Genomic DNA, 24,264 nt, shown 5'->3' with positions numbered 1-24,264 from the left:
AAAGAAAAAAAACTAGTTACAAGGGGGAAATTGGCGGAGACAGTGACAAATTGGTCCCACAAGAGGAGAAAATTTTTCGCTCACTCTAACCAACGTGTGGAGCTATCCTTTATACTCCTTTGGCAGTGCGTGCATGCAGGACTGTAAAACACATTGTACTGAAATAATTGCCGTCCCTGAACATTATAATAAATATGCTGTTTTTGGCTATTTTCATATTCTGCGTCAGTTACAATGAGCGGAGCGCACACAGCTCTTTACTTTTATGACGTGTTTTTATTGTCTAAGTGATATAGTTAACTATGTAGGCATAAATACCCTGCTTGTGGGAAAGACACATAGAATTTAATATTTAATTTAAACAGAATTCAATTTAAAGTCTTTTTTTTAAGTGGAAAGTCATGTGCCATTCCTGATACAAGTGTATAATGTTTATCTTTATTGGAAGTCCCAACCCCAAATTTTTGTAACAATGTTATTTTTAGTGATTTTTTTTTTTTCGTTTTGCATGTTCATGTGCCATTTTACATTGAATGAAGTCAACCTTCTCATATTCATCATCATGATCATCAACCGGAACACGTCCACCATTGAAAAAAGGTCTCCTACTTAGAACTCTCGTGATGTCGTCAATCCACTTAATGAAAGGCAGGCATTTATTAAAATATCTTCCATATTTCAATCTTACTATATGGGTAAGGCCGCGGAATTTTGACCAATTGGACGTTTCAAATTTGAACGCTGATAAAAAAAACTGATAACACCTAGAGGTTTATTTTTTTTTATTATATGACACGATATAAACTCTCAAGGTCGCAAATGAGATAATTGATTTAAACCCTTTTAAAAAATAATAAAAAATATATTTACCGTCCAAAACGTAACGAAAATTGACTATTTTTTTTTGACCACGAGTACTTAATACCTTATTATTTTCATGCTATTAACTTTCTGATCATGATTTTGTTTAAACAAAATTTTATGATATAACGATAGTCCTACCGATTGCGGAATCATGATAATCAAATAATTTTCATGTTTATATTTATTTCTTTTCACGTGCCAAAAAACCACGTTTTCGTTACGAATACTTAGGTGACGCTTAATTAAGCTACCTTAACGCCAATTTCGGTAGAAATTTGTTTTTGTACACTGGCAACTAATACTCTAATAGGGCAACATCGATGAGATAAATAAATCTCATCAGTTTGTTGACAAACAGCCATCAAAAGTGACGCGGAGGTTTTTTTTTCGAAAAAACGTCGAAAGTGCTTGTTCGATTTTAAGGGTAAGTAGTGATTATTTTTAACTGGTTGTTTTTTCATACGATAGGGTAATCTTTTCCATGTAAGTGGCATGTGTTATTATGTTCAAAATGTCGTTATTCACCATGATAAACGATTTTTTGTATAAAATACGTTACACTTTCGTTACGATTACGTTACATTTTTACAAAATGCTACGTATTTTGTACATAACGTAACGAAAAAATGTGGTAAAGGGAAGTTCACACAGAAAAATTCTAACTTGCACCAGTTTATTATTAGGTTTCCAATGACTGCACGCACAGTAAGTTAGTTAGATGGATATTTTGAAGTTAAATAAATTTTAATCTGTAGGTGCAGGGATCGGCACAAGAGAATTGTGGCGAGTTCTGTGTTCACGTCCTGCTACATGCATAGCGTATTTAAAGTGAGAGACAAACTGAGAGATTCACTTACCTACTTAGTTCATTTGTTACCTAAACTTAATAATCATAATAATTTATTTCCAAAAACATCTTTTTACATTGTCCACTTAACTAAGATACTACTTCCTAAATTGGTAAAACCTGTGATTTAGGGTTTTGGCCATTTTTTGAGGTATTTAATAGCTTGTACAGTCGAAGTCACAAGCATGCTCACAACTAGGTGGTAGGACCTTGTGCAAGGTCCGCCCGGATTACTACCACCATCTTCCTCGCTAATCCTGCCGTGAAGCAGCAGTGCTTGCACTGTTGTGTTTCGGCGTGGTGAGTAAGACAGCCGGTGAAATTACTGGCACGTGAGGTTATGGGCGGTGGTGATCTCTTACTCATTTGATCGTTTGCCATCCAGTCGAATAAAAAAAAACCACATCCAAATTCGTTATGCTTATAAATGTGCACCTTATTGTCAGTGTTAGAGAGGCATGTAAAGATACACTTTTGGAAAGATGTTCGTCAACTAGAGGGTACTTCTACTTCCACATTCTCATGTTTAGCTCTATAGATCTCATATAGGACAGATTTAAGATCAGTATCGTCAGAAAGTTCTAGTAAAAATAAAAACTTCACTTTATTATATGACATGTATTTTTTTTTCATACATACGTTATCTAATGGGAATTTTTACCAGTTTGATCTAGGCTTTATAAAAATTTGCGTTACGTTTTATGGTAACGTCACGTATTTTTTTATGTTATTTCTATGTTACATTGGTTAAAATTCGCGGCCTTACCCATATTAATCATGTTATATTTCATGATATAGGTGGGTATATTTAATATATTAAATTATACGTTGAATAGAGTTACCTGTGTCGGGAAATGAAGCGTATCAAACAGATTGAGTAAAATAAAGTTTAACTTCTTAACCCAGCAATAGCGGCTTGAGCGCTGAAATCTAACTTCCTGAACGGTTCGATACAGTTTCCGCCTTTGTTTGTAGCTAGGTTTCTCGCGTTTACTACTCGGCGCAAGTGGTGCCCGACATTTTATTTTGTTTACGGCTTTCTTCACCCGAATACAAATCCTACTAATATTATAAATGCGAAAGTTTGTGAGTGAGTGAGTGAGTGAGTGAGTATGTTTGTTACTCTTTCACGCTGAAACGGCTAGACGGATTTGGATGAAATTTGGCGAAAAGTTAGTTTATAACCTGGATTAAAACATAGGATACTTTTTATCCCCGGTATTCCCATGGGATAGGGATAAAATCTCGAAATAACAAACTCTGGGCTTAGAGTCATGAAATTTGGTATGTAGGTAGTTGGACGTCTGGAATAACAGATAGGTAACTTTTTGACCCGATATTCCCACGGGATACCTAGGGATAAAATTTTGAAATAACAACCGCAGGGCTAAGAGCCATGAAATTTAGTATGTAAGTAGCTGGACCTCTGAAATAACACATAGGCTACTTTTTATCCCGATATTCCCCCGGGATAGGGATAAAATCTTGAAATAATAACCGCTGGGCTTAGTCATGAAATTTGGTATGTAGGAAGCTGGATGTCTAGAAAAACACATAGACGACTTTTTGACCCGATATTACCACGGGATACCTAGGAATAAAATGTCGAAATAACAACCGCTAGGCTTAGAGGCATGAAATTTGGATGTAGGTAGCCGTATGTCTGGAATAACACATAAGTACGCTACTTTTTATCCCGATATTCCCACGGTATAGTTTTGTAACTAAGGGACCCCATATATCCGTGTATTAGTATTATTATTATTTCGTATTTTTTTCTTTAATTATATACTGTAGTTTTTAAGTATTTTATTTGTAATTATTTTATTTTGAAAAAATGACTTTCTGCCAAGTTTCTTGCGACGCATTCTTCTTGGCAATGATGGTCTTTCCGAAAGTGCTGGTAGTATAAAAAATGACGTGTAAAAGTACCCATTGCGGCCTATTTACTGAGTAAATGATTTGAATTTGAATTTGGATAGGGAAAAATTTTGAAACTTCAGCACTGGGTTTAGAGTTTTGAATTTTGTACAGTTATTCACAACACAACCTCAATGAAGACCACGATATAAATATTGGAAATTTCCAGGGGAATTTTGTAAAATCCCGAAAATTTCAATTGCAGCTACCACACCGAATAGTTTTACGTGTGCGAAGCCGCGGGTAAAAGCTAGTAACTAATATAAGAATCGGAAGTTTATGAATTATATTTTTATTAAGCTGGCAAAATCATATCAAGTTTCATATTCTCAGTTTATAAATGCTCATATTTGGAATAAAAATTGATTTCAAGAATCGTATATAACTTCCACCACTCCGGGATTTTAACACTTTAGTCTACTAGTAACTACAACCTCTACTCGATGTCGAGATAATTTCAAGGTGATCAAGTCAAGTTATGTATGAGTGAAAATCGCGACAAATTAAAACAATACCTATTTTGCATTTATTTTTCTAAATTTCGCACCTGGTTATCCCAAGCAACACCGCAGCTAAATATTAGCATGGCTTAAAATGTGGGCGTTTAAACTTGGAACGAAGTTCAGGCAAGCGAAACTAAGTTAATGGAGTAGAATATAACTTACTGGTGACCACGCTGTGGCGAACTTAATACGGCCATTAATTACCAGCCGATAATAACAGGTAGGTAACAGAATAATTAAACTGCAAGTCTTTACCTCTGTCTAGTACTCTAGGACAAATATAGAACAAATACGGCATATAAACTCGTACCTTACTGGTACTGCTAGGAACTACAGTTCCTAAATAGAAGTTGACTATATAAACCGTCTATCAATTCAAAACTTTCACCTTATATTTTCTATTAATTGTCAGTATGTCCTGTCATATTCAAATGCGAGCCTACGTACAAGTTCTAATTAATCCACATTTATTATTTCAATTTTCATTCCATTTATCAAATAAAAAATTTTATTGTTATTGTTCAAATTTCCATTATTTACTCGCATTTCCAAAACGTTTGTTTTCTTGCGCATGAGGGTGGAAAATCATTCGGCTTAGTCGAGCTTTGTAAACAAGTGTGAGGTCGTTGCTCCGTCGAAAGGATTTTATTCCGATTCATTACCATCGGATAAGGGGCGCTGAGCGCTATAAAGGCGACATACTGCGCCGGGTATCAGTAGTTACATTAACAATTACAGTTAAGTTTAATTCACGTCGTCAACTCAAATAATGCGGGTGGAGACCGTAAACAAAACAATTACAATCCTAAGAAGGGTAGTTACGATTCCCCTTCACAAGTTCCTTGCTTCGGCCCTCAAGTAATGTGACTCTTTGACAATAAATTACAGAGAACTTTGTGCAGCTTAGGTTGTACCCTGAGTACAGAGCGTTTTAAGCTTTTGTAAAGTATTTTAAACCATTGAACTTAATTTATCCAAGTTAAAAGTAGATACCGAAGGTAATACTGCCTTTACGTGGTAACAAACAAACAGGTAAATTATGGGAGTAAAAAGGTATTACCGTTTACTGACTTCCCATATTATATTCACTCGCATTTGCTAGCATTTGACAAGTAATATTTAGTTTAAGACATTCCATTTTTAGTTTTTTTATATATATTTAATAATGATCCAAGCTATCCATTTCAGGGCAATTACGCATAAGCTTCCAAAGCTCCCTATTACTTGCAGATTTTTTATAATAGTTTGAAAACTTTAAGTGAGCGGTAACAATTTTCTCATGAATATTTTTTCTCAGATCTATGTAATAAAAAAATAAGTGAAATGTTAAATGAAAATGCAGCCTCCTTTTCAACCGACGAAAAAAAAACGTAGGAGGTTCTCAAGTCGACGCATAACTTTTAACAGAGTAATCCAATTTTGATAATTCTTTCTATTGGAGAGCGTATACCCTAAGAGTGTTCCCATTTAAATTTGAAAAAAAAAATCCCCTAAAGGTAGGAAAACAGGGGATGATTGATTGATCAGTCACTGATTGTAATGCATGTCCAGGCATAACTTTTTACAGAGTAGTCCGATTTTGATAATTCTTTTTTCATTGGATAGGGTATACCTTGAAGTTGGTACTACAGAAATAAAGAAAAAAATTACGCCAATGGTGGGAAAAAAGTATAAAATAAAAACTTTTTAACAAAAACATTAAACAGCCCTAACCTATAATTGTCTACCTCACCTACATACTATATAATATTGGCTTCTATCATTTCTGCTGGTTCGTGCTGAGCCACCGACTTCAAACTAGTACCTAGATTAAGGTTAATTAAAAAAAGGTTTATTATTTATTGCTTTTCTGTTTTTTCGGCGGTATTTTTTTTTTAAAGTTTTTACGGTTACGTTACGTTGCCGATATTGTGTACCCAGCATACTACGTTACTCAATCTAGCTTCTTACCTCAACTTGATCCAAAGTGATTCATGTCACGACTAGCGTAGCAGTCGTAGCACAGTCTACGGATGAAATCGTGCGGCTACGAACTGCGTAGCAAGACCTCTACGATGTCTGCTGGTGACACATTAATTTCTTATTTTATAAATAAAAGTATTATTATTACATCATCAGAATAACTTTGGCCTATATGTATACGTCACACTGCTGGGTACAGGCCTCTCCTAAGAATGACAGAGCTTGGGCTGTAGTTCCCACACGGGCCGGGGACTTCACATACATAAAATTACATATTGTGTAAAAAATTGCACCTACCTCAAACTACAAATAAAAATCTTTGATAAAATGAAGTCTTGGACCACCAAACTCTACATAAAATCGTAACGTCAAAGCAAATGCCATTTTTTTAAAACTGTGAACACAAAAAAATATCTTAAAGTGGTAGCGATAAATCAGTATCAATTAGCTTTAAATAAACAACTCATATAATATAATTCCCTGCTAAATTATAGCTTTCCAAGATTAGCCGCAAACAGATGGACGGACATGGCGAAACTATTAAAAGTTCCGTTTTTGCCATTTTAATGACAGACTCTAAACAAAGCGTAGGTTATAAAGTCACAATCAAAAAACGAGACTAAAAACAGCTTGTATCATACAAGTACAGTGTTTGTGCATTAAAAAACCAAGGTAATAATAATGACTTTCTATAACTAACCTGTACTATGGAACTTGACCATCTTTAAGTGAGTGCGGCTCTACGAGTAATATTCGTATTAAAAAATCGAACTCTAATACATCGGCATCCTCAGGAACGGGAATTACGTTTATCTTCATACGAGCGAAGCATTTAACGCTGCGGTATCTGAGAACTACGAGTATATTTAGTAGCTAATGCTACAGAAGTGGAGCAGCTGAGCGTCCGCTCCCGCTCCATCCCTGCCCCTGCTAGCAGCAGCATTTGGCAAGGGGTAATGAACCTCTGGATGTCTGTCAGAGTCGCAGCGCTCGGCGCCACATCATTAATTTCAACCTAATGTCTGAAGCGAGCGAGGCGACGTAACCGACCACATTTTGTGTTCACAGACACGCTAGTAAAATCTCACTGGATGTATTTTGTGTCACTGTTTGGTATGGCAACAGTTTTAATGTACTTTTAAAAAAATATATAAGACTACCATAAAAGTTTTTTCGTCGTCAATCTGATTACAATATTGGATCACAACCACGTCTTTAGGTACGAGTATGGCACGTTTTTCGTATATTTACTCATACTTACTCAAGAAGGCCGTAATGCCATTAACCAACAGAGTACCTATGTATAACCCAATATACTCAGTATTCACATACGAGTAAATAAAACCATTTCAACCAAACAGTGATCAACTTTTTCCCGTGAGAGCGAACGTGCATAGCAATTTGTGACGGCCGACGCCGGCACTATAGCGTCAGTTTGCGTTTTTGGCGTTTTGCATGAAACGCCGCAGATTCGCTTGGACGGAAAATGGTTTAACAATTTTCATGAAAATTAACAATTGGATGAAAAGGAGTGGACCTGATCGTTTTTTGCTGACATCGTGATCCATTTAATGTATTTGATAGATATCAATTTGATTTACAAGCATTTTGTAGTCATTTACATTGCAAGATAATCGCTTTATAATAACATTATTGGGCAAGTATATAACAGACAATGAAAACTGCATAAGATATCGACAATAAGTAGGTATAAAATGTCTCCAATCGCATGTTTATGCTCTCGCCTCGCCTTCAACTCGTACCGCAATATTTAAAATATTTTGCTTCGATTTTTTTTTATATACATTCGCGTGTCGCTTTTACTTCTATCATAGTTAATATTCTGTCACTTAACCGACATACGTTGGTCCAATGATTCTATCATTGGACGGACACCTCATTTGACAACAATTGACAATACAATACAATACAAAGACTCTTTATTGTACACCAGACATAGTAAGCGATACAGAAAACAAATTATTAAAAATACAAGGTGAGCAATAGGCGGCCTTATCGCTTAAGAGCGATCTCTTCCAGGCAACCTTTTTTACAGAAAGAAGTTTTTTACTTTAGTAACTACTAATAAATAATAATAATAAATAAATAATCTAATCGCAAGGCTTACGTTTAGTGGGTTAGTTTACCAACTTTTTTATTAAAGTTAGTCAATAGAAAATAATTTTTCAAATAAATTGTCGGTCGAAGGACGTATTTAGTCAAACAGCTATGGGTGAAACATTAGTAACCATCAAAATCATCATCATCACAAAGCTTTATTTGGCTTTTCCAGCGTCTTTACATCTTAGACCACCAACACAGCAACCGCTGTTTGTCTGAACGTTAAACACCGCGTCTCCGAATGTGCCCGAGTAGCACTGCCACAATCTCCGTTGCCACCTTAGGTACTTTCCATCTGTTAAATGGGAGGACAAAAGTCTGGCCAATGCCAGTCATCGTGACAGTTCAAGTTCACGAAACATGAAGGTAATGTTAGTCAGATATGCTAGAAGGTAGTAAGTACCTACAGTCATCCAATTTAATTCAAAGGCCGACACACCACTTTGTCATCGTGATATTCATGTCATTTGATAAGTCAAAGTCAAAGTCAAAGTCAAAATATCTTTATTCAATTTAGGCTATAACAAGCACTTATGAATGTCAAAAAAAATCTACCACCGGTTCGGAAAAACCTCTGCTGAGAAGAATCCGGCAAGAAACTCAACGAGGTATATATATTATATATATTTTTTAAACAGATTTACAATATTATTAAATGATATGTATACATCACAAGTATTTAACACAACTTTATTTTTAACACAGTAGGTTCGCTATTTGAAGGGATCGCTAATGCGGATCGGAATTATTTCCAAATATCCCTGTCCATGATATAATCATTAACTTTATAATACGCCTTTGATATTAATGTCTTCTTGACAATAGATCTGAATTTTGTATCCGTTTCATTTATAATATTTTTTGGAATTTTATTATAAAAACGTATGCAATTTCCCAGAAAAGACTTTTTGGTTTTAGCCAGTCTGTAAGATGGAACTTTAAGCTTCCCTGTGTTTCTAGTAGCCTTTGGCTTATCGACGTTAGTGGGAAAATCACATATGTTCTTCCTGACATACATGATTATTTCAAAAACATAAATCTTTGTTAAAGACCAATAAAATTAATTACTGTAATAAAATTTACGGTACACTGAAAAAAATACACTCCAACTAAGTGACATTTTCTCTTAGTTGGTACCAAAATAATTGAAATAATGTTGAAAATGTTTACTAAAGTCAAAAGTGGGTAATTACAACAACAAACTGATCTTGTTCGAATGTGTTGTTTAATTTAATAAAAGTTCTTTATAAAAATGACTTAATTCTTCTTTACCTTTATAAAGGCTCTTTGTAAAATTAATTACCTTATTTTTGTTTGAGTTTACAAAAATCTTGTGTTACATTGACGATTTATGTTTGTTAAGCTAACAAAGCGCGAAGTTGTAATAATTTAACTTAAACTAGAATCAAATAAGATAAGAAGTGTATTCTACAATGTTATTTTTAGTAGCAACAACAAACTAACAATGTTCTAACAATAAATTTTAAAATTTGCTGCAATTAAATAATGCGTTATATTAAACAACGTCTTAGTAGAATCTACAAATTATTGATCATTGTTATAATTCATATATAGCACGTTGCAGTAAGCAGGCTTCTGAGTAGATTTTTATAGTCATATATTTGAATCTGTGAATGACTTGATCGAAACAAGCAAGAGCGAGCCCGCCACGCGCGTCGCGCGTGTCCCCCGCCCCGCCACAGTGTTGCCAGACACCCCACTTTTCCGCTTTATACCGCGCGTTTTTGCCACTGGCCCCGCTATAGGCGTTAAGCTAACGCGGATCCGCTTTTTTAAAATATACACGAACAATCTTTAAATGTTACCACTTGCTCGTGGAAAAAGGTGATAAATTCAAAACATCGAACGAACGAAACAGCCGAACGCTAACCGTAAGCCGTAACGGCGCAGCGGAAGCACTCGTACTATTCACACTTGCGCGCTTTGCGATAAAGCCATTTCACTCACACGGTAGCGTATACTTAGAAAACAAAGGTCGGGCAAAATTAACAATAACTGACTACTATTCAGCGTACATCGCTTGTTATATTTTGTTCAATGGATTTCATTTTTAGCATAAACAGATAATGTATGTCTATGTCTATACATTTTAAAGCTTGTAGTTTGTACTAACATTTAAGTAGGTGATGTCAAGCATAAGCGACGTTGCGTTGCGATATTGAAAAAAAATACGAAATATTGAAATCAAATTGATTAGTTCATCATCATCATCCCAGCCTATATACGTCCCACTGCTGGGCACAGGCCTCCTCTCAGAATGAGAGGGCTTGGGCCGTAGTTCCCACGCGGGCCCAGTGCGGATTGGGAACTTCACACACACCATTGAATTGCTTCGCAGGTTTTGTGCAGGTTTCCTCACGATGTTTTCCTTCACCGTAAAGCTCGTGGTAAATTTCAAATGTAATTTCGCACATAAATTCGAAAAACTCAAGAGGTGCGGGCTAGGGTTTGAACCCAGGACCCTCTGCTTGAGAGGCGATACTGCGATAGGTCAAACCACTAGGCCACCACGGCTTTTTGATGATCATTTTGATGAAAAGATGTCGAGGACATTTTTTCATTTGAATAGAAATGAAAATATATTTAAAAATATATATATTGTGATTTTTCTTCGGCTTTTCAACGTAGTAAAAAAACCTATAAACGTATTCCGCAAATCCGCATTTTCATTTAAAAATCCGCGTTTTGAAATCGCAGCTCTCGCTTTTTGTATTCCGGCATCTGGCAACACTGCCCCGCGAGAACGCGGCGCGTTTTGACTTGTTCGTTCATTTCACTTTTCCGTTACCGGGCTGGCGTATGCGGTAATGCGAATTGATTGATTAGATAAATGCTCAACACCGAATAATTGTTAATAGCGCTTACATTTTACATTACCTTTGGATTGGTTTGTATTACTTTGTACATAACTGTACCAAAAAACATGGATGAAGTAGCTGAGCTCCTACAAACGTGGGAGCTTCCTGAACTGATTCCTGTATTTACCGGTAAGTACCTAAACGCTGTTTATTTACTTAAATAGTAATCACTCTGTGTCTAAATATTATTCATTAAAGTTTACCAAACCAGGACCAAACTCTCAAGAGTTGGTAGGTTTAGGTACATTTCATTCCTTTGAAATTATTGTTCGTTTATTTTACTCTCCCTATGTCGTATGAAGGTATAGGAAACCTTTCTGATCGCCTCTAACATGACTTCACAACTGCTAATAATCGTTAATGGTGATTTTCCACCGGCGAGGCGAGACGTGAATTGAAATTTCTATGGCTTTTCGCGCACCCGCCGCGAGTCGCCGCGGGCGCCGTCATACAAATTTCAGTTCTCGTCTCGCCTCGCCGGTGGAAAATCACCTTAATAGCAAGGACCATCGGCCTAACGTACCTTCCTTGATACGAAAGCGCGGATTCAACGCATCTAGGCCCTAGTCTAGGGCCTAGATGCATTGAAAATAATAATATTTATACTAGCCCTTCACTGTCCCACTGCTGGGCAAAGGTCTTTCTTCCCTTTTTCCACTCCACTTTATAAATGTTATGTTTTAAAAAACGCATTATGTATATATTATGTACCTATTCTTATACATTGTTTGATAGAAAAAAATCATTCACTTTTAGAACAGCGGATTACTATACAGGCATTATCAGCCTTGACCCCGGGTGATGTCAAAGATTTGATTCCCCAGGCAGGACCACGGGTCCTATTCACAAGGTGCTGGGATACCTGGAAAAATGAATTTTTGCCAGCGGTCTTAAACAATGTATCATTTTCAGTAAGTTCTTGATATTGCTTAAGTACTTATTTATGGCTTGCTTGATATAATATACTCAGTAGCAAAAAAATTACCCAAATTTTGTTTGGTTTTCATATATTTTGGGACTGGGCTAACTTTTTTGCCGCTGAGTGTACCTAAATTGAATGAGAAATTACTGTAGACACCTATATTCATATTTTGTACTAAGGTGGGTATATAAGGGAATATCTTTTTTTATTATCTAAAATATTTCACCTAAACAAACAGCAGGGAAAAAAAACAGCAATGCTATTTATTACAGTAACACCAAATTGAATGCATTATATCTAGGCTACAGTTAGCTATTCCGCATTTGAAGCTAAAATCAATCAAGGGAATGGATGGTACCTACCTACCTTTATTAAATTAATTAAATTAAAATTAATACATAATAATAATAGTACATATGGTACCTAAATGATTGATTGAATCAAGCGTTACTTTGTGGAGGCCCATATCAATGAACTTCCACCCTTTACCTTGCTACTCCGCAGAAAATGGTAAACTATGTGACACACATTACTTATTTTTCTTCATGTAACACCGCCTCCTCGCCACATAAATCCACATATTATATGACACACAAACTCGCTATCACCACCACCATAGTAATCGCATACGCGTTTCGAACCCTGTACGGGTTCATTGTCATTATCCAAATACACCACCATTCCACACCCAAAGAAATTACATACTTAGGTACTAATCTGTAAGATCATACCTAAATGATTATTTGTTGTCTTCTTTCATTTCTAGGCCTTTGATTTATCAAATATAGAGTTAGACTACTCTGGCCCTGGCCCCAGTGACCCAAAACCTAAAGAGTGTATACTAGTGACACAAAAAGAAAATACTCCCCCGAGTCAAGAAACAGTGCTGGTGTTAGAAACTCAGAGCGGGGTAAGTAATTTATTTTATGTTGGTGGGTTTGATAGATTATAATTAAATTACCTATTTGTATATTGCTGTGCCCTAACAGGGTAAATGTTAAACCTTCATATTTTAAGATCTTCATCACAACATTTAATGCAGTAAAAACTTTAAGTTTGCATGTAAAATTGTGTTGAATTCTTAATTGCATATTCAAATTATATTAATATATTAAAGCCATGGTGGCTTAGTGGTTTGACCTATTGCCTCTCAAGCAGAGGATCATGGGTTCAAACTCAAACCACGACTCGCACTTCTGTGTCTTTCGAAATTCATGTGCAAAATTTTCATTCTAAATTTACCACAAGCTTTACGGTGAAAGAAAACATCATGAGGAAACCTGTACACACCTGCCAAGCAATTTAATGGTATGTGTGCAGTTGCCAATCCGCACTGGGCCCGCGTGGGATCTATGGCCCAAGCCCCAAGGCCCGAGTAGCTGATAGGAGATTTGTGCCCAGTAGAGGGACGTATATAGGCTCGGATGATGATGATTATATTGTTATTTAATACACCACTTTAACAGAACCTTACAATACAGTGCTATAAATAATATATTATATTGTTTAAAGCATTGTATATAGCTTCCACTATCTATTTTAATTTTTAAACTCATTTTTTGTCTGTCCCCAATGCTCCTCTCATCCACTCAAAGGTTGACTGGTAGAGATCCCTTAAAGGGATAAGTTCGCCTTTGTATATAGGTATCTCAATGTTGACAATTGTGCTTGTTTACTTATTTTGTACAATAAAGAGTTTAACCGACTTCAAAAAAGGAGGAGGTTTATACACATACATAAATGTAAATAGAAACATACAATTACATACATAATGAACTATACTAATATAATATACATACATACATAATAATTACTACCTACCTGATAATTTACCTACTTAAGTACCCTTCTTACTTATGTATAAAGTTTTACCTGTCCCATTGTCTGTCTGTCTGATGGTAATCATAATCAAATCTTGCAAGTTAAATCGACCGACTTCCAGTGGTTGGTTAGATTGACTTGAAATTTGGTATACTTATGTAAATTGCGTGACAATACAATAATCTGGTAGTTCAGTCTTCGCAGGACGGAACTCTTCAAAGGTTAATGGCATCAACTTGAAATTTGGTATGCAAATTTAGTTTGGGTGGCAATACAAGTACAGTCCGCAGAACAAGCTTGTACTTATTAAAAATGAAATTTTTACCAAAAACTTATTTTCTATTTTCCTTTTCAGCAACTGGAAAAATTGCTCAATGATTCACGAGACAAGTTCTTTATTGATATATAAAGGTGGCTCTTTGGACGGCGACACAACTAGAAATTTGCTGGCGTCCGTCATTGCAAAGGAAATATTAAATAATAATAGAAATTCCCCAATAGTGGGACCAATATATTTTAAGTGGGCTAAGCAGATTATCGAACTCTTTTCGGGGGAAAGAACCACTACCTACTATATACCCGCGTGTACAACAGCAACGGGCGTTGTTTTACAAGCTCGGGGGAAACTCGTACATCAGGTATAAGTACACACAGACTCACTGTAACTTTGCGATGTACGTTATAAAATTGATGTTTTTTTTTTGTTTTTTGACTTGATTCCAATAAAGCAATATTTAAAAATTATTATTTATTTTATTACATTATAATCATTGAATATAGCTGATAGGCAATAGATATAAAATTTGACCGTGATTTCTCGCATAGTATACTAAATATTGGCCAATTTAAATAATTTACGTATTTGAGCCTTTGTAAATCTGCAATGCTTTTTTTGTATTACAACCAAGTTTAACGCATTCGTTGTCACCTGTCAGAGTCGAACCTTCTTCAGGTGCCGCAAATGCACATGTGCGTTCAAACGCCTGTGAATCTTTGCCAACGGCACTGGACGAGTCACCAAAACGCATTATATGCGTCGGTGGCAGTGAATGCGTTTTAAGTACACATCAAGCTTTGACGCGTTTTGACGCGTGTAGAATGGAGTTTTATTGTAAAGTTGATGTGCATTTGACAGTACACAAAAATACATTGAGATTTTACAAAAGTATTTACATATCTCACTATCACCAATTTATATTTATTCATTTATTCATAATAAAGACTTACAGTATACACCAAAGCGTCTCTATTACTAGCTAAACTTACAAAACACTTACGTACTAGATTGATACATAACAAATAACTACATTAAACAGACATACACAAACATTTCCTTATTTTATTGAGAAGTGACTGCCAGTGGTCAGCGAATACATCAGCATCTGGGACCTGAGTCACCAATAAGTTGAGAAGCTCAATCGCCCTTGCGGTCGGCGAGTTTCTAGCGCGGCGCGTCCGGAACCCTTTAAAGGTAGCGAAGAGCCGACGGCGGCGGCGTACCCCTGTGCGACCATATTGTTCAGGCACAAATAATTGAAGAAGCGCGAACACAGACGGGTTGTCGAATCTATTACGTAGGAGAGAGCAGTAGTGCATCAAGAGATGTGCTTTCCGTCTAAAGCATAATGTGTCTTGTCCAACCATACCCGCCACAAACAAAGAGGGAAACATATAGGGTAATACCCATAAAGCTTTTTATACAAGTACCTATTGAATTTTCGCTGTATCTTTTCTATCATAGAGTTGTATTTTTCCTCGAACGGGTCCCATACTATGGAGTTGTACTCTAACTTGCTACGAACAAAGGCATAGTAGAGGGTTAGCACAACTTTAGGGTTTTGGAATCGAGCCGATGTTCTCATTATAAAACCCAAAGACTTACTAGCTCTTTTGCAAGACGAAATTATATGTTCATGGTAGTCCAGCCTGGAATCAAGAGTAAGACCCAAGTCTCGAATACCCTGAACACGGACCATCTGAGTATGATTCAGACAATATGTGGCTTGAACTTGCTTTGGGGATCGTGTAAAGGAGATGATCTTGCATTTAGTGGTGTTGAAGTAAAGCTTATTTTCATTAGCCCAATTCCACACAGAGTCAATATCGGCTTGCAACATGTCACAATCTGAGAGTTCATTAACAGGTAAAAATAATTTCAAATCATCTGCGAACAAGAGACACTCGGCACGTCTCACAACAGTTGGAAGATCATTGACCATGATGAGAAATAGGGTCGGACCAAGCGTACTTCCCTGACTCACTCCTGATCTAGTGAAATAGTCCGCCGAACGGTATCCAGATACTTGTGTACAATGATGATATAGACTGGATTAGCAATCGCCATAGCTGCGGTCGCGGAATTTTAGTTCGATTATTAAATCTAGATGGCGATGACATTATAGCTCGAGACTTTCGAAGCAAAACAATAAGACTACAGATGTTTTTACTGCATAATAATGCATTTGCAATATTATAAGACATCTGTGGTATTATTGTTTTGCTTTTAAAGCCTCTGGCTATAATGTCAGCGCCATCTAGATTTAATAATCGATCAATTTTTCGCGGTCGTTCTGACTATGGCGATTGCTAATCCAGTCTATGTCATCCTTGTCTCAACTACGTAAATGCTTAAATTGGCCAATAGACTTAGTAAATATGATGATGAATCATGTGTATGTTAAAAATAATCTCAACTGAATCTATCATCTGTCAATAATCACATCAACAAAAAGTCTTGGTAAATGCAACAAGTTACCTTGTCTAACTAAACCTAGAAATCCAATAGATACAAATAATCACTCAAGTTAAATGAAGTATTTATTTTTTTGATCTCATGAAATTAAGTAGTCATATTGGGTATGATTTCAACTGAAATAAATAACTACCATTGTTCAACTAACCATTATCTTAGTTGATGGGGCCATGGGATCAGTTAAATCTAGAATCGAATTTTGTTAATACAATGAAGGTTCATGGTTGTAGAGGACAAGTTGTGGTTGTCACGACTGTGTGGCTTTTTTAAGGCCAGTATTTAGCTTTTTAAACGCAAATAAGCAACTTAGTTGATTATATTAATAAATTGTTTGATCTAACGAAGCTTAATATTTACATTGAACATAAATTAAGCTGGTTTGACTAAATAATCATTTTTCGACCAATCACTGTCTTAGTTGATGGAACTTAAGGATTAGTTGAATCTATGAACAATCTTTGTCAACATAGTAAGCAACTTAGTTGATTATATTAGTAAATTGTTTTATCTAAAGAAGCTTAATATTTACATTGAACATAAATAAAGTTGGTTTGACTAAATATCATTGTTCGACTAATCACTGTCTTAGTTGATGGAACTTAGGGATTAGTTGAATCTATAAACAATCTTTGTCAATATAATAAAGTTTCATAATTTTACTGCACAAGATCTGAATGAAACTAACTAATCACCTTTATAAGGCCAGTACAGTAATTTGACAGACGAAACTAAGACAATTTAACAAATTTCTCTTTGCCACAGAAGTCAAGATCTTGACAGGCTCATATGGTATCAAGATGACGATTATAATAAACAAGATATTGTTTGATGTAAACAAATTTTTTTTTCAGTGTAGCCCAATAATCAAAAGCATTGATTGTAAATCTCAACTATTCTTTAATAAAATAACATTATTTACTACCACCGGCAGGCGAAAATGTATTAGTTCTTAGGTAGAAACTTCTTTTTCTCCTCTCCAGGTTTGTCAATTACCGAGTACATACATATATCCCTCCCGCACGTTTCACTATAAATTATATTCATTCGTCGTTTTCCGTCGGTATCCTACGACCATAACCAGTTCACAACAGTCCATCTTACAGTCGACCTGCGCTGTATCTCCTGGTCCGGGACTCTTCGAGAAACTTAACTCAGGCCTCTCCTCTCCTCCCTAATTTTAAGTGCTAATTTTATATAATTCTTTAAAACAAATCTGATGAAAGCTCTGGATAAAATCAACATGTAGAAATACGAACAATTTAGACCTTTTCATCACCATAATGCTACATACTAAATGGTCGCATCACGAGCCCATCACCACAATGAAGTTAATTATGAGTTCGGAGACCGTTAAATATTCCGTCCATAATTGCGAAGTATGATATACTGCAAGCTATGCCCGTTTAAACTAATTTGCATTGTAAATGTAGGCGTGAAATAAAAAGACAATTTCTAATTTAATGAATTCATAATGCAAACAGTTAAACATGAAGGGGAAAGTTTGTTAAATTCTTTGATTTGTACATGAATTATTTATCTAGGTCTCGCGGTGATACTTTTAGTGTGCAAGTAGTTCAGATAAAAGCGGCACTGGCACTAATGGTGCACTTCCACGCCACTTTAAAACTTACCCCTGTTTAATTAATTCAGCTGTACTAATAGAATAACTTCTGGCTGAGATCATTCACCCCGCGGTACAAGGCAGCTTTTCTTTATGACTCCTGGGTGGTAATGAAAGTGTTTTTTGTATAAAATTAAATGTACTAATTATTTTGGGTGCGTCCCAGAAGATATAACTACAAAATATCTAATTTCATATTAATAACGTTCACAAGATTTAATGAACGTTAGATGTAACAACAAATAGTATATATTTTTATTGTTCATTATATCCAGTGAACGTTATACAAAACGATTTTATACAACGTGAGCGTATAAATATATTATGAATATTATGTATGTATGTATGTAAATACTTGATTGTACATAAAACACAAAATAATACAATAAACACAACAACAAATCATTCATTATGAGGTGTAGTCTACAATGTCTACATATATTTAGTATAATGAGAATACATTCGCTCGATAAAGTCTAATTTTTGTCGTTAAATCTAGTTTGACTTGAGTTTCATACATTTTAAGAGTACTAAACTCAGTTTAAAATATTTTTTCTTATATGGCCTTAACCAGTGTCATTTTGAAAGTTATTATTAGGCTGAACTATCATGATCTTCCATTTCCAGGTCTTTGTATTCTATGTTTGATATAGGACACAGAAACGAATTAATTTCTCATGCCAACATTAGTTTCTTTGTCAATTTCTTTATTAGGATAAAACATTAAGGTGGAGAATGTTGTTTTAGTTTGGATGGATTTCTCACACATATCTATTTGAATATTTTCGTAAAATATTAAAGGAAACTGAGTCTTGTAATGACGTTGAACTTGATGTTCGTTCAGAACTTTATTTGGCAGCATAACACGTACGAAGTACGGAGGTCGTTCTAGCTACTGCGGTTCCGATGCGGTAACGACACAAAATTTATGTACCGCTGAGCGTGCAAGTCTAGTCCCGTACTGAGTCACCCTATGTGGAAACTGTTACAGCAACAGGTTCCGCAAGGCATCCTATCCAATGCCGTGCACGCAGCGGGCCCGTGCGCCGCGCCTCACGACTGACCAGCATTGTAACGACAATTGCTGCGAATACTCCACATTTCCTGAGTGTTGTGGGTAGGCATAGATTCCTTGGGGGGCCTGCCCCGCTCAAATATTAAGTTTCGTAAGAATTTTAAATTAGAGCATTAGGCGCGGCGTCTCGGCAAAATTTAATATTAATAATGTTATCCGAGCGAACTCGGTAGAAAGCTGAAAACAATGAATTTGTAATAGTTTCTCCTTTGTGACGGACAATTAATATAATGAGATAGCAAGACAAGTTTAGACTACGCCAAGGGGGGGCACGGCGAATTGGAGTTAATTCACGACTAGATTATCTCGAGATAGCTTTGCTTAAATGGTGTAACCATTTTTGTTAAATATTCCCAAGAAATTTATAACATCGATTGCCTTCAATTTATGGCGAACGTTCAGGTATCGTCTTCATTAAGGAGAGAAAGTCTTAATTACATACATACTCGTACAACCCTGTATGTAAGTAACGGACTCAGACTTCATTAAGCATACGAAATCATTTAGAACGTTGTTAAGAGTTATGAATTTGTTATGAAGAGAATACATATAATGTGCGTAGGTATCTCTAATTATTTCAAATACCCTTTCTCTTAGATAGGTATTAATTACAATTACACGCAGTGCAACATTAAGGTCAGTACAGATAACGCAACCGCACCTGCCGACTTTCCATATATTTCGATCGCAGCCAGCGTGCATTTTTGATTTGCGTGTTGTGCCGACTGCAATAGAATTGCAACAAAAATATATATCTAGGCAGACGGCAGTTGTGGTTACGTTGCAGTTAGAATTTTGCTAGCTCTAAGGAATAAAGTATTAATGACAAGTTACCACGGCCACGTAGGCCGGCCGGTCGTATAACTACTACAAAATCGGCGGTCGCAAAATCACGAACTAACGGCTAGTTCGGATTTGGTACCAGAGGCCGTATTGCCTAACTTTTCTGACGCTCGCGATCGCAATCAAATGACAGATTTCGCATACAAAAACTGTCATTTGATTGCGATCGCGAGCTTCAGAAACGTTAGGCAATACGGCCTCAGGCTAGCTTAGGTCTTTCGAGCTGCAAACTTGCAATACATTACTGGCATTGGTCCAACAACATATTAATAAAATCAGAATTAGCTGTTAGTTTGAGATTTAGCGATTTATGGTCACGCGGCGGCTCCGTGGGTCACTACCTATTTAAATGCAGGAGGCCCTGACCATGCACCTTGCATCGGCCGCGAATACGGTCCTTTGTGCATCATTAAACAGCTAGGAACATAGCTTTGACTTAAAACTAAGAATTTTGTTATAGTATTTTTTTAATATTTTGATGAAATACCTACTATCAAAGATTTGTTTTGGACTCTTCGCTTATTAGTTAGCTACGAGTACTAACATTTCCCATTTCTCGTGATTGACAGAATTCACTGTACGGGTTACACGAGATGCAACGTGGGAGTTTTCTGTTTGTTCATCAAACTGATGATGCTGGTAGGCACCAGGATTATCATGTTATAATTAAAATCACCTCGTAACAGGGGTCTAGCCTCGTTTGTCTTCGTAATAAATTGTTTGTTTTTCTTACGCCCGTTTCACATCATTTGTTCGTGTGTAATTTATCACGTCTCTGCGACGTTGCGGATTAGGCGAGCAATGCTCACATCACATACATATTTGTAAGATTAAGCTTTACATGGAACGGCATCACTTGTTTAAAATCAGTTACATTGGTAATGCTTTCTAGGTTTGAATACCCATAAGTATAAAAAGTGTGTTTTTTTTAAACTCTATCTTAACTTTTTAGAGGCCCGCACCTAAAGGGAGTCAATGAAATCATCCGGTCTGTATCTGCCCGTGTTTCGCAAAGCTGTATTTTTTGAACCATAATAATTGGAAACTTGATATTTGCACAGAATAAAATTATAATACATTTACCACCAGGAAGCCATATATACGTGGTTCGTGCACGTTTATGTGGTGCTCTTATAATTTAGCAGTCATTATTTTGAACACACGTGCGCTTGTGGCACCTGATAAAGTCTCGAATCTAACAACTGGCAGCAAATGAGTAACCTTTAACCCTCAGTCATACACTTCTGGCTGCCAAATCCTCATAAAAAAAATATTTTCAGTGCGGAAACATGGAACCCTTCGTGCGCAAGTTCGACTCGCACTTGGCCGGTTTTCTTAATAATAAGTAACTACATGTTTTCGTGCAAAAACAAAGTTGTAAAATCAAAGCAACATAACGTGACCTTGTTAATTAAACATTACGAAATACTTATCATCATCTATTGCGCAGTGATTCTCAAAATGAGATTATAAAAAGAGGGAGAACAAGAGAAATAAGGAAAAAAACAAACATGCCCACATACATATGTCAGAATAATGCCATCCACAGAACCGAATTTAAATTTTTCCTCTGTACTCAACCGACGTGTATTGTATTTTCGTTTTATTAAAAGCAGGAAAATAAACAAAAATTTCGGGCTTTTGGCCTCCAGCCACCACCCTTACCTACGCACCGGTTGTATACATACGTACCTACCGCTACGCATATTTGCTAAGTGGATGTATATGCCCTCTGCAACTTTGCCCTCTGGCTTACATACCATAGTCTACCTAATGGAAGGAAAAAGGAAAATGTTTAATGAAATAAAAGTTATCTCAGTATTTCGTAAATAAAATAAATACCTTATCTTTGTTTCGTATCTTAACTAATTCTTTTAAGTTCGCGGAAAGATATCGAGATTTCAAAAAATAAACAACTATTATATTCAACATTTAAGATAGGAAAGAACCTCAAAACATGAACTACGGCTTCGAGTGCCTTGGAAATTTTATATCTCAAAAAAAAAGAAATGTTGATTTCTGGCTTCATTTCATTCTTTTCTTTGTTTCAAAAGCTACGTATTATTATTATATCGACACAAATATTGTTTCAGGCGTTCACAAAAACTTGATTAAGCAACTAGCGGTATTCGTTAAACCAGATACTTGTCAAAAAAAGGAATAAACTAAACGCTAAACAACTGTTCATTACAAACGGAATGTGGATCTGTGTAGTTTTTGCGAGCTGCCCGGGGCCGCCGAGGGAAAAGACACATTCGTTAATTAAAGAAAAACAAAGAATGGTCTCTCAAAGCGCGTAAAACTAAGCCCTGCTGCGTACCTACCTTCTTCTTATTATAAAAAGTAATTACAAATTAATTAATTCCTACAAAAACACTGAAAAGTAATTGGATTTTTTAATGTGAAAATAGGAAAATCCCGGCCATACTTTTAAGAACTGCAGTTTCTTTAAACATTTGCTTTTACAACTTTCGGTGATTTAAATAATAAGCTAGAATAATAATAAACAAAAATATCAGTTATTTGATTGATTCTTACGTTACTTGCGGGGTCCATAATATAACAATGTACTACGATATTATTGCTTTAGTAGCTGTGAAGCAAGGTGAAAGAGTAAAGATGTCGTAGTTCATTGAATCAATTAAGCGTATCTACGTAACTGTTACTGTGTCCTATTTATATTAATAGATACCTTTTATGATTTCCGTGAGTAATAATATAACTATATATAATTTATCTTCACAGACAAGTGACCCTGATAAGAGAGACATAAAAAAACTCACTTTATAACTATGATTGGTTTTTTGGAGTCTTTTTGTATTTTTTATTTCAACTCCAAATTTGTTACTTTTACGGGTATCCCGTGAAACCATATCGAAAATACAAACTGAGACATGGATGCACAGAAAAACCAGAAAAAGAGACCAGCGCTGGGAATCGAACCCAGGTCCTCAGCAATCCGTGCTGCGTGCTATAACCCCTACACCACCGCTGGACAGGAATCTAGACACGAATTTTTCCTATGCATACATATCTCAGGTTGCTTATTTCTACTACGCTACTTATGCAGCAGAACTAGCGACATCTATGTTCCGCTCTCATCGAGAGACGTCACACTCTTTCGGAACCAACCGCTCACCCAGACAAGAGATGTCGCTACTAAGCAATCAAATTATGATTGGTTTTTTGGAGTCTTTTTGTATTTTTTATTTCAACTCCAAATTTGTTACTTTTACGGGTATCCGTATATTTTTGGTGAATAATGTTAAATTATTATTATTGATTATCTTTTAAACAGGTCACTAGTAGGTATCTTGGAGAAATCAACTTCATTTGACATTTTGAATGTTCCCTTTTAGTTAACGGAAATAATAAATTGCACGTATTATACATAGACATAAGTGACCCCACCTACACCATTTTTTTAAGAATTAATATTCCAAATTGCGATATCCTATAGGTAAAACAAAAACATGAATTAGAAAAATTGCTTTTTTTTCTAGTTTTGTGCTTAGCTGTAGTTTTTATTCTTTAAAATAATTTATGCATTTCGTATATTATGTGTTGTTATTAGGTGCATCCTTTTTTGGTTCATACTACAACATCAGTGGCACCCCCTGGCGAGCTAATACCATAACCTGAGAATGGTCTCAGGTAAGGGTCACAGTAAGCGTCACAATGAATTTCCTCGTCGGGCAATGCGATGTGACTGTGACATTTTATGTGAAATTGTTGAAGTGATTCGATAGTACTAAACATTTACAGAAAACCGTTAATAAATGTCCATGGTTCTAAAATGTATTCGCCAAAAGCTAATAAGTATTTTAATAACGTCTCAGAAGTGCCAACTATCGCTAAATTATCGTAAACTGTATGACGGGCTTCGCTTATCGCCACGCGCACTAAGTTTCGTGGTACCAGGCACACAGTCTTCCCAACCGAGTACGCGGGCGTGCGAGCGCTTTCCTTCTGGAAAGCGCTTCGATTGTATAATTTGGGTGTTTGCGTGTTATTTTCTGTTTTATACAGTTAATAATTGTTTAAAATGATTGTTTTTATGGGTAAAAATATTTAGCGGCCACCAAAACCTCTGAGCTTTATATTTTTACAACTCTCGGAGAACCGATTTTAGTT

General features: G+C 35.9%; 2 protein-coding genes across 3 annotated transcripts in view; one reads left to right on the top strand and one right to left on the bottom strand.

Moving 5' to 3' along the window:
• LOC141434114 (discoidin domain-containing receptor 2-like) overlaps positions 1–24,264 on the bottom strand; it is a 316,685-nt gene that overhangs the window by 75,703 nt on the left and 216,718 nt on the right. The gene's annotated exons all lie outside the window — the stretch shown is intronic.
• Positions 9,714–14,248, top strand: LOC141440321 (uncharacterized). The gene is made up of 4 exons (XM_074104822.1): positions 9,714–11,225; positions 11,853–12,007; positions 12,785–12,928; positions 14,195–14,248. Exons 1-4 carry the CDS (start codon positions 11,162–11,164, stop codon positions 14,246–14,248), a joined length of 417 nt encoding a protein of 138 aa, XP_073960923.1. The 5' UTR covers positions 9,714–11,161.

The sequence above is a fragment of the Choristoneura fumiferana genome, chromosome Z (assembly GCF_025370935.1).
Source record: "Choristoneura fumiferana chromosome Z, NRCan_CFum_1, whole genome shotgun sequence".
Lineage (NCBI taxonomy): Eukaryota > Metazoa > Arthropoda > Insecta > Lepidoptera > Tortricidae > Choristoneura > Choristoneura fumiferana.
The sequence above is the reverse complement of the archived record's forward strand: the minus strand, read 5'-3'. Positions and strand labels throughout refer to the sequence as shown.